A 12,070-nucleotide genomic window follows, 5' to 3' on the forward strand; every position below is an offset into this window, starting at 1 on the left:
GGGACACTAATAACATCTCTGACTGTCCTTTGCTGGTGTGTGTTCCCATGTAGCCCTGAAGGTGATCCTTGTTTGCTTTGAACGCCAACTGGACAGCCAGTGGTACTGGCTGAGCCTGCAAGTCAAAGAGATGGCACTGCGGAAGGTGGGAGGGCTGGCCCTGTGGGATTTCCTCGACTTTATCGTGCGAACACGGATCCCTATCTTTGTGCTCCTTCGGCCCTTCATCCAGTGCAAGGTAACAGTTGCTTTGGCTCCTGCTAGATCACTCCCTGAAGGCAAGATATCCTTTATTCCCTTGCTGAAAACAGAGGCAACAGCACTCCTGGAAGAACCAGGTGTTTATGTAGGGAGTGATTTGTTAGTAGGCCTGTGAACCCTTTGAAACTGAATCAGAAGGCTTTTCCCAAACAACAGCAAAGAGTATGCCCATCATGCAGGAGCTCTGATGTAAGAAGCCCCAGAGTGTAGCTAGACTTAGTTCCCCTGGGTAGGAAGGTACCTACTAGGCTTGACCAAGAGGGTTTGCATGTGGACTTAGTTTCACAACAAAGACGCTGAAAGCACTTGAGACTATCATGGATGCACTGAACCTAGGAGGGTGTTGGAATGGTTGGCAGAAATTTTCCCCAAAAGCTCCTCCAAACAGAGCTGGGCAATGCAACTAATAGGCAGGGAGCAGTACTTCACCTTACACGTCTTGGGTGATGGTTCTGATGGGGCTCTTGCGGATGGACAGACAGCTGCTGGGCTGGGGCAGCCCGGGCTTAAGCTAGTCACAGCTCTTCCCTCCTTGCCAGGTAAATTGAGACATGGTGCTCCACCTTATTTAGCCTTCTCACCATTTGGACAGACTAAATCATCTTGGAGGCAGGAGCTGTCTCATGTCTAACAGTAGAGTTCAGCTTAAGGAAGCCCTGATCTTCATGTACCAGTGAGATTCTGTGTCTGCTCAGTCAAATATAAGGTTGTCCCTGAAAGACAGGCAGAAACTTCTCATAGCTGCAGTCAAAACCATGCCTACAAAGAGGACAGTCTGCTGGCTACAGGCTCATGCTGATCTGAAGACCAGTCCCAGCTCCCTGGGCATCACTTACTCGCCATGCTAACGTGTCCCAATGTTGTTAATGCCCTTCTCAGCTGCTGGCCCAGCCGGCTGAGAACCATGAGGAGCTGACTGCCCGACAGCACATCGCTGACCAGCTGGAGAGACGGTTCATACCACGCCCTCTCTGTAAGAGCTCCCTCATCGCAGAATTCAATAACGAGCTGAAGATCCTGAAGGAGGCAGTGCACAGTGGGTCTGGTAAGGAGGAGAGGGGAGAGCCAGAGGGCCATCAGCCCAGTTTGGCCAGCAGGTTCACCTGGGAATTAACTTGTGAGACAAACCTGCCTGCTCTCAAGGAGGGGCTTGGGATAATTCCCTCACGCCCTGACAGCTTGTCGCTGCCTCTAGCTCCATGCCCAGCCCAGCTTTGCTGCTGGACAGCCACCAGAAGTGCAGAGTGGTTGTGAAACACACCTTGTTGTGCCCATTTTTTTCTACTAAGACCATGTCCCAGCAGCAGCCTCTCATTGCCACGGCTGGCCTGTGCAGCCGCAACCCAGAACCCACAACACAGCAAGCCCTTACCTACATCTCTGTAAATCTTGAGCTGCTCGTGTAGAAACGGATGTCTGTTCGTAGTTCAGCAGCAGATCTGTCTCCTCCTTTCTCCTCTTGGTCTTATTTTGATTTTCTGTACTGTTACCAATGGGCTCACAGCGTACTGAAGCTTTTTCACCACTTTCCTTCCATGAGGGGACGTCTGCTGTAACAGTCACCCTTGTTGCCACAAGAGGGCAGCCGCTGCTTATGCACAGCAAGAGATTTTACGTGCTTTGTTCTTAAGAAATGAAAGAAAAAAAGAAAATTCCTCAACCTTTTTTTCCTCAGTAATAATTTGCCTTGTTCCTAAATGTTGAAGCAGTAAGGTTGAGGGAGAAAACCAAACTGCAAACAAAAAAAAACAGACACAACAGAGATTTGGGATGGGGTGAGCCGGAGTATCTGTGTCTGCTTTATCACCACTGCCCAGCCACTGCCCCACTGCTCCTAGCAGTCAGGTGCCCAGCGTGACAGGAATGTGTAGTTGGTTGCTGATTTCCAGTGCTGTCACTGACTTGGGTTTGATTTTCCCACTCTTGTGCAGCTTATCAAGGGAAGACGTCTGTGAGCACCGTGGGCACCTCCACCTCCGCGTACCGCCTGAGTCTGGCCACCATGTCCCGCTCCAACACGGGCACTGGCACGGTCTGGGAGCAGGACAGCGAGCCATCTCAGCAGGCCTCGCAGGACACGCTGAGCCGCACAGATGAGGAAGATGAAGAAAGTACGTGGTTACTGATTTGAGCAAAGCTCCCAACACTGAAGGTGTTTTCTGGATGCCCCCAAGGACAGATAGGAGGGGAAGACAGTTGTCACTGTCCCAGTGTGAACAAAAAGCCCATGGGGGCACAAGGCTATGAATCTGGTGTTGCAGCTACACAGTCCATGGTCTTAAAGCTTGGGTCATTCCATACCTCCTCATCCCTTCCTGATCTCTGGGTAGAGAAAAGGAAGGGCCTAAGCAGACATCTAGTGTGTGAGACCTGGGCTGACATGCAGTCCCCACAGTGCTGACAAGGCATTAGCGATCAGTCCTCTCTTTGACCTTCATCCTGGCAGAAGGCAGGGGTGGTGGCTGGCTCTGTAGTTATGGTCCAGTTGCTGCAGGGTCTGAGTATTTCCTGCTCATCACTTCTGTCTAGATGCTCTGACATGGAATATGTTGACCTTGTGCTGCATGGGATCCAGCTGTGGCTCTGCAGGGTAGAATGTCTGTGCACTTGTGTCACTTGATTCACAGAGAGGAAATTAAGCCTTAAACCTTCTGACAGCGAAAGCTTGATCTCATGTGGGTAGCTGGCAGGTTCCAGGGTTGCCAGGCTTTCTGGTGCCGGTTTAAAAGGAATGGGATGGTGAATATTTTGGGGACTAATTTGCAATGACCTCAATGTTGCTTTGTCATTTCAGCTGAGTTTCATGTTATTCTTGGAATTTTGCCTTCTCTCTGCTTGTGAGCTGTCCATCTGCTTCTGAGTTGTCCATCACTGAAAGCCAGGGTAGAAAACTCTGCTTATATGTCATCAGGGTTTCCCCGTACTTTAGCAGGGATATTGTCTTCTGGTGCTGCAAGGGTTGGTTGCCTCAATGTCTTGAAACTCAAGCATTTTGCTTTTGTATTTTAGGACTGCTGACTATTCCCAAAAGACATTAAGTAAAAGGGGTGAAAATGGGTGGCTCAAAAGAAGGGCCTGTGCAGTTGAGACAGAGCTGCCTTTTGGGAAAGAACAGTTAGCCTGAAACTTTTCAGGTTCAGCCCAGCGTTATTTCAGCTGGGTTCATTGCTAAACATTGCACAGTCCACCCAGCATTGTGCTGCTGATACGTTTCTCTGTTACACATTGTGGCCAACGCTGTTTTCAGCCTCAGATTAATTACGAGCCACTGTGTGGAATGATGAGTGCTGTCTTCCTATTTGCTTATGGCAGTGTTACCTCAGCCCTGCCTTGGCTTAATGCTGCCGTAAAGTATTTCAGTATATCAAAATTGGAAAAGGGCAAAAGAGAAGAGAAAATTACACAAAACTTCCCCTTTGTTTCATTTGTTTATTTATAATTAGAAGTTGTTGTGGTAAAAACCACAACAGAGTCATTTCTTTCCAGATACTTCATGTAATTTGAAACAGCACTGAAAATTTCAAGCAGTCCTGATCACAATCCAACTGTCTGCAAAGCTCAGCTGCAGTATGATATGCTTGAGTCAATTTATCCAATTTTTTTGGTGACATTTTAAAACACATATCCCAAAGGGTGTTAAAGGCTGTCAATCCTGCCTTTTGCTTTGTTATGGATTTTATCTTTTGTAACAGTGCTGTGCTGTACTGGAGCAGCCATTGATTCATACCATAACGTGTCCAGCTACAACTTTTATGTCAGCAATCACTATATATCACCCAACAATTTATTAATCACAGAAATTAAGCCTTAGTAGAAACCAAATTCCCCAAACGCATTTTCCTGGGAGCTATATAAGCTGAAAGCAGACATAAATCCCTGCCTCCTGTGTGCGGTGCTCCTCGATCTGCAGGGTTTTATGCGTATGTCTTTCTGAACAGTGATTGTAAAATCTAGTGGAAGCAGTCAAATTTGCAGACTTGGGGACTTGGTAAGTAAATGCTGGGTATTGTTGGGTATTGTATTATTGTTTGATTAAATTTAAATGTATTATTTAAATTTAAATTTATTATTTAAATGTGGAGGTGGGGGTTTGGGATGGTTGTTCCCTCTCCTTTCTTGTTTTCTTTTTTTTTTCTTTCTTTCTTTCTAGATGACTCCTTGAGCATGCCCAGTGTGGTAAGTGAACAAGAAGCATACCTTATGGGTGCCATTGGGAGGAGGCGGTTCTCCAGCCATCTCTCCAGCGTGTCTGCACCTCAGGCTGAGGTGGGCATGTTACCCAGCCAAAGGTAACAACATGGGCTTTTCACCTTTTCCATTATATTCATGAGAGCAGAAATGGTGCAGGTATATTATGTGTAAATCAGAAATGTGGGATAGGAGGATCAGCACCAGCACAGTGATAATAAATTTATTCATCTTAAAAATAGCATTGGACCAAGGGTGCAGCTTTGGAAATAATGATTTTCCAGGATGACTTGTGTTGCATAAGGTCCAAAAGAAGGAGCTGTCATTTCTAGAAACCTTCCTCTGAAACAGTTTCAGACATCTCCAGCAGTTTTTTTCCTCTGCTACTACAGTGGATAGCACAAAGAGCAGATGTGATTTCTAGGTTCCGTAATGAACCAGGGGACTGTACACAATCTGCGTTGGGAGCAGGGAGTAATCCCCAGATGCTGGACAGAGGGCAGAGGTAGTTTGTTTGATTTACTTTTTTTTTTTCCATGCAGACTTTATCCTTCTTAGAACATTAACTAGCTCATCTTGGACACCGAATGTCCAGCTGAAAGACAGGATTTAACAGTTTAAAGCCAGAAATATTAATGTTGATAGAGATACCCTTGAATGCCTTATTCCTGGTTGACATGGAGTGGTGAGAAAGAGATAGGAATTTGGAAAATGTGCGCCTTTAGAGTGTAGAGAGAAGTTTTGCAGTTAAACGTGACTTTTTTTCTAAGTAAACAGTGTTTATTGTTTTGTTTTTCTGTGGCATAGTTATCCAAACATATCTGACAATGGATAGATTAATTTTTGTTAACTCCTTTGAACCTTTAAACTGTAAATTCTGCATTATCTCTTGACCAACCTTGGAAAATCAAACAACATTGTTCCCTCCCAGTCTTGCTTGGAAGTAAAGAAATAACCTTGATACATGAAGGAAAAGTAACAGCTGTGGTACATACCAGCAGAGAGAGGAGAAGTGATTTACAAGAGAGGAGTTACACAGATTTTATCTGGGAGTTTTCACAAAAGGGCTTACAGGAACTCATTTGACTTTTGAACCCAATTGATTCAGTCCCTTTGTTTCTTAAGAAATTAATATGCAAGACTGCATTTTCCCCAATCTTTCACTACAATCTTGAATGCATAAACTTCATAGGAGTCACAGCTGACTGATAGCAATGTTTGCTTTGTGCAATCCCAAGTCATGGTTCTTCTGAGAAAAAAAGAGTTTAATTACAACAGAGCTTTACTTTCTACTTTTGATGTACACCATATACCAGGAGAATCGCTTTTCATCTATGCAGGGAAAGTACAAGCTCAGCAAGCACAATCAAAGTCTACAATATCATGCCCTTTTTAGTTATGGATGGTCTCTGGGCTTTCAGGCTGCCTCACAAATGTAAACTAATTAATGCTAAGTAATATTATTACTGCTTTCCTGCTGGTAAGCCAGCAGACTGCCTTCTTTCTTTCATGATTTTCCTGTGGCTGAGAGAGCTGCTCCTGCCTCAGTGGCTGAAGTATAGAAAAGCAAAGTGATTGTGTACTTGTTTGCCAGGATCCACGCCAGCTGTTTACTTACAGTTTCATTGCACTACAAGACTTTGTTTTCCAGATGTTTGTCCTTAGAGCTGTACCAGAATGAGAGTGGTCTGTAGCTCTTGGGAGGCAGATTAGTCCTCCCTCAGGAAGAACTGACTCATGGGGAAGAGGAAAGAAAAAAGCTTTCTATGAAGCTGGAAGTAAATAGAACCAAAATAAATGAAAATGCCACAGGAAAATGGCTTTGAAAACAGTTCCCTGACCTTATTTCCTGTGGAAATACATCCTACTGAAGTCCTTAGCTCCCCAGTTCAGAGCAGAGATGTAGACGTCTCCATGTAGTGTAAACTCCTCTAACAACTGCTCCTGTTATCAGATGTTCTTTCAGCTCCTCTGACTCATATATGTGCTGCTGAGCGTGCGAGACCAATTAATGTTACCGTCCTTTTTTACTTTTTATTCCGTTGATATTTTTTCCCTTTAAAACAGAGACAATCGCATGCTTTTTTTTTTTTGCATTTTCTTTCCCTAAATTCTTAATCTCCCTGCCCCTCCTGCAGTGAACCTAATGTCCTCGATGACTCCCCGAGCCTGGCCACTGAGGGCAGCCTCTCTAGGTACAGTGTTAACACTACCTGTCTGTCAGTGTGTGTGCTGGGAAACAAGCCGTTTCCAACCTCCTCTGTCTCTTCCCCTCACCTTTTGTTGCTCTCTCCATCTCTGTCTCTTGTGGCTCATTGATATTCAGGCCTGCAAGTCAAAGGTGTAGCAACCCACCTTCAGTTTTCAGCTTTGATTGCCAATAACTTGGAGGAAACTAAGGGGAAGGGGAAATAGCAAGTGAAGTAGTGGTCTGTCTGGCTAGCCTGGGTTTTTCCCCTTGTTTAGCAATTGCTTGAAAGGCATGAGAAAGATTATCCATGAGGCATTAGCTGTAGCCTGTTATAAGCATTAGTCTGGAGGCTTACACAAAACAGACATCTGTTTTTCCATTCATCTCACGATGCTGTCACCACAAAAGACTTAATAACAATATCAAGCTGTTTTCTTTAACGTTCACTAATAAAACTAATTACGATAACTCCTGCAGAACAAAGTTCTCCGTGGATGCTTTGCAGTAATTCTCATTGTTTTTGCAAAGTGTTCCTAATTCTCAAATGGCAGCTTTAGAAAGCTTGCAGGTGAACACCATGAATCCATACTTAAAATTGCCCCATCAGAACTGGAGTTCAGGCCAAGCTGTTGACCATTACCTGTGGACAGGGGAGTTTGTGTGCAAGTACTGTTAGGGCCGTGCCTGTCAAATGGGTCAGAAGTGAGCTTGGAAGGGAGGTCTGCACCTTTAACGGCCACCTCAGTCATGCCTGTCATCCTTTTGGTCCCGCTGCTCTGCTCACACCTTGCAACCCATCCTCACGAGGTCGGAGAGCTCTCGTGAGTCCCAAGAGCATCTCTCTCCTTCCAGGGGAACATGGCCCATTCCATTGGCAGCACTAGGATAACACACTACTTCATTACTTGACCACCCCAGCTGAAGATGTGGATATGCTGAGAGGCGTTTGGGGTGGGGACAGGCTGCTTTGTTCATTTGTTAATTCCTCTCAGCTGACAAATGGAGAGTTTATCGTTGGTTGTGTCACTGAGATCATCTCATGATTCATAGTGGCCTTTGCGTGCATGACTCCTGCTTTGGCAGATAGGTCTCTAAATGGTGCTGCTGTAGGAGTGGCATTAGGAAAAGACATCAGCTTGTTGGCAGAGGCAGGAATATGGTTATCTGCTTTTGTGATGCAGGAAAATTGATTGCATGGTCATCTGAGCATGCTTAAAGAGAACAGTAGCCATTCAACCAAAGAAGCCAAGGGCCATCCCTTATGTGGAGCTAAAAGCTCACCCCAGTTGGGGAGGATGAGGAGAGGAGAAGGTCTGGATCTGAGTTAAAGCCATCGTGACCTGATATCAGGTTACATCACTGTTGAGTTTGAAATGTTTTGATCTTGTTAAGTGGGAGTCACTCCTAATAACGGTGATGAGGCTGAGGAATATGAGACAGCCAAGTCAACAGATGAGTTCAAAAGCAATAATTTATTTTGAACCCTGAAATGCAATCAACTGTACAGTGGGTTCCTACTAATTTCTGTCAGACCAATTTTTGCTAGGGACCAGGACACTGTATCCTCCCCCCTGCTCTTTGGTACGGAGCTTTTCCTAGATAAAGAGCTTAACAGATGTACTTGGGAGTCAATTCTGTTAAGGTTTATTATTTTTTTCAAGTAGCGGGCATGAGAGCTGCAAAACCTTAGAAAGAAATGAAGACGGGGAAATACTGCAAATTCATATGAAAAAGCTAGATTACAGTTCCGTGAGCGAGAAAAGTCATTTCAACTGCGTTGTTAAATTTGCAAATTGGATTCCTACTCTAAAGCACAGAAGTAATGAAGCAGACACTGCAGGAGTTTATTGTGCTATGGGGATCACAGGACAGAATAAATGTGTTTTTACATTCAGGAACATCAACTTTGAATAAAGCAGGCTTCGGTTTTTCTTACATAACTTTGATTTTGGCTGGAGCACAGTAGCAACAGTTTATGATTGCCTTCTGAATTCAAAAGCTGATGTTTAGTCAACTGACACAAAGAAATAAATCATATGGAGACTAGACCTCTATGGAAGGTAGGAGTTTTAAATAAATAAATAGTGATAAACACAAGAAAGAATAAAGCCTGTTTCCCTTTGTTCTAGAACAATTAGAGACAGCTGTGTAGAAAAGCAGGGAAGACGGTAAGGGGACAGCATTTAGGTGCTCAGAAGTAAACAGATAGCATGAGGTACTTGGAGCATATGTATCCAGCATCATGAGTTGTAGTAATAATTTGAGAGGAAAGGACATTTCCATAAATCAGGAAAGGAAAAATGAGAACTCACTGTAATGGAAATCTGTTGTACGAAGACATTGTCCTTAATGTTTGTAGTTACGCCTAACCTAGCTTCATGGTGCCTATTAGGGAACATCAGAGCAAATTCGTATTGCAAGCGTAGCAGATCTAACACCAACATGACTAGGATGTGTCTGGGAATACGAGAGCTGGAGTTCATCTACATTTTAACGCATTTTCCACTGGCCTTTGTCTACTAACCCCATCACTCAGATGCCTTGGGACATAGATAGTGTGTACATTCTACCACAGTGGCTTGGCAAGCATGTACACCTTTAATGGACCTTTAAACTCCTTGTTTCCTTTGTTTGTGTTTTAGTTTTTCTTTTTTTTTTTTTTTTGGCTGCATGGTTTATCACTTATAATTCCAACCTGACAAAGTTTCTTTTAGCCCCCACTGTGTGACTGGCTGTCATTTCATGTAGGGATGGCAACATGCTCCCATGAAGCTGGGTTTGTTTGATCTTTTACTCACCTGTCTGCCCTAACTATGAAGCAGGAGTAACATTACTGTGAAGATAAAACCTCTGACAGAGATACTCAGGGAGTGATAGAGCATCTTTGTGATGGGCAGGAAATTTTTCTATTTCGTTCTTCACAAATAAATTTATATCCCAAATAAATCTATGTAGTGTAGCAAACCCCTTATTGATCACAGTGCCTCAGGAGGGAAAGGTACTGCCAGCTGAAATGCCATTTGATTCAGTGTTCCTTGATTGGGTTCCGCAGGCTGCCGGAAACGCAGTATGTTTCTGGTCAGGTCTGGTAAACAAGGAGAGACAGAAAAGGAGGGAGGGTTTACACGGAGTCAACAATCTGTCTGCCACACTAATTTTCATGGAAATACGATCAGCAGTGCCATTCTTTGATGTGAAAACAAACCCTCACAAAGTGAAAGGTTGTATCTGAAATTTCAGCCACTCATCTGAAATTTGCAGTCTTCATGACTCTCTCCCCTTCTTCCCTCCCCCCCCCCCATCCCTTCTTCGAAATTTGGGGATAAAAGGCAAAAAGACAGCCACAGCAGGACTGTGCTGTGTGCTGGCAGCTCTGCCAAACTGTGCTGCTCTCTGATCCACCATTTGTCTGCAATAGTTATCTGCAATTTCAGCTCATAAGATCATCCTGAATTATACCAATTTGTGTAATGATTCAGTGCTGGAAATAAGCATCCACCAGCTCACTAAACTCATTTCACTTATGATATAAGCCAGGCTGAAAATCACAGACTCCAGCAGGAAGACACGAAATCCAGCCTTTCTGTTGTTCACCTTTCTATTGTTTGTCTTCAGTGCACAGGTTGCTCCATGGGAATCATTTTTCTCCTCATGTATAGCCTCTGTGCACTCACGTGGTCCATCTGCTCTCTTTATCTAATGACTTTTTCGAAGTATTTTCATGATGCATGTGAAGTGAATTTGTTTTACCACTCTAAACAGTGTTTTGTACTGAATACATCTGTAGTCTGCCTGCTACAGACAGGTATGTCACATCACCCGTAGAGCCAAGAGCTGCTGTTCCTTCATCAGACATTGTAACAGTATTGGCAAAAGCCAGTCCAACAGCAAATTATTTTTTCAAGACTTTCTCCAGCCAATTCCTACTTAATTCACATACTGGCAGGAATCGGTTTTTATGTAAACATAGAAACAGGAGATGAGGAAAGTTCTACAAGCTGCAATTTCAGGTAGTCTGGATCACAAATAAAAATTTGAGCGTGGTCTCTCTGCTCTAATAAGGAACAATGTGCTGCTTCTGGACCTACCAGTCATGTGTGCTGCAGTTACTGCCTGGGTTAAGAACACAGTCTTGCTCACAGGAAGTAACTCTGAGGACTCTGCTTATTCATGGACGGGTGTTTGCATGGTGTTTAGGATGCTTTGTATGTAAATCATGTCAATACCCTACGTAAAAGCTGGAAAATACGTTCCAGAGGCTGGTGATCTCATTTGGAAGGGCTGTCTGGGGGAGAAAAGGACTCAAATATATCTTGTTTGTTCTGGCTTTGAGCTTGCATAAGCTTTTCCTTTTTTCCAAACCACTGCAGCTGTGGTGAGATTGCCGAAGGCATGGCTAGGCTTAGGAGGCTGTGGTCAGACAATGAGAAGAGAAACAGCTTTGGGGGGCTGAAGGTAGTGTCTCTCCCCTGAAGTTGCCAGTTGTCTCGCCAGCAGAGCTGGTGGAAGCACATACATATGGTTTAAATGCAAAGTCGGGCTTCGGTTTAAACTGATGAGAGGAAGGAGTAGGACTTTGAGCTCAGTTAACCAGACTTTGACCTGAAGCAGACCAGGAAGCTCTCATGTTCTCTTCTACCAAACCTATGACAAGCAGTAACTTCTGCCAAAGGGAAGAATGAGCTGTTCAGGAGAGAGGACTTTTTAAGCCTCTCCACAGACATCCTTCATGTCTTGTCTGGCCATGTCAAACCTTAGGTTTACCTTCTTCCTCCGCTCCTGTAAAGGCAGATATTAAACCTTCACTCTGTTGGTGGTACTGAGCTCCTCTGGGGAGATCCAAGGAAAACATCTAGAGAAAAGAATGTTGTTTTTCTTTAGATTAATGCAGGCCAAAGGCAAAATGGATTGTAATACCGAATCCTCAACAATGCATTCCAGATATAGCTGGGAATTGCTTAAATAGGACGTGTGGCTCAGTGGATTCCAGTCTGTCCCAGATAAGCAGCTGCCTTCTCTAAAGGAAGTCCATCTAAATGTTAGTTGCTATTGTAACCATATGTCTCCCAGACATAGTTCATTCAGTTAAAATGTTTTGTGACCGCTGTCTGCTAAATGAACAATTTTTAACTGTTTGGAGGAATATACTACTTTGATGAAAATGAGGGGAGGGTGGTATTTTTGTATGAAGTAGATTTAATGATCAGTTGAATAGTAGAATGAGATGGTGTGTAGCTGAGTCTGTTTTATTGCTAAAGGTTGTTTTACTGCAGATTTTCAACTGTTTTGTACCAAGATATTAAAAACTAAAAATGTGTGCTTTTATAAATGTATATATATAATTTATGTTTATTTGTATTTTTTGTTCATTCGCTACAAAGAGACTCAAGGCTGCAAGTGTTGAGTGTGAGGCCTTGTTCACATAACTCA

At 43.8% G+C, this 12,070-nt stretch overlaps 1 protein-coding gene across 15 annotated transcripts in view; it reads left to right on the forward strand.

Moving 5' to 3' along the window:
- Positions 1 to 12,070, forward strand: part of UNC80 (unc-80 homolog, NALCN channel complex subunit) — a 137,308-nt gene that overhangs the window by 121,362 nt on the left and 3,876 nt on the right. For 13 of the 15 annotated variants that reach the window (XM_048058236.2, XM_048058232.2, XM_048058242.2 and 10 more), the window contains 5 exons: positions 54 to 238; positions 1,141 to 1,306; positions 2,193 to 2,372; positions 4,412 to 4,550; positions 6,588 to 6,644. In XM_048058236.2, coding sequence (XP_047914193.2) covers positions 54 to 238; positions 1,141 to 1,306; positions 2,193 to 2,372; positions 4,412 to 4,550; positions 6,588 to 6,644 — 727 coding nt within the window. The remainder of the gene's footprint in view (positions 1 to 53; positions 239 to 1,140; positions 1,307 to 2,192; positions 2,373 to 4,411; positions 4,551 to 6,587; positions 6,645 to 12,070) is intronic. The other 2 variants (XM_048058237.2, XM_048058245.2) reach the window with 1 other exon arrangement.

Source organism: Anser cygnoides, chromosome 6 (assembly GCF_040182565.1).
Source record: "Anser cygnoides isolate HZ-2024a breed goose chromosome 6, Taihu_goose_T2T_genome, whole genome shotgun sequence".
Taxonomy (NCBI): domain Eukaryota; kingdom Metazoa; phylum Chordata; class Aves; order Anseriformes; family Anatidae; genus Anser; species Anser cygnoides.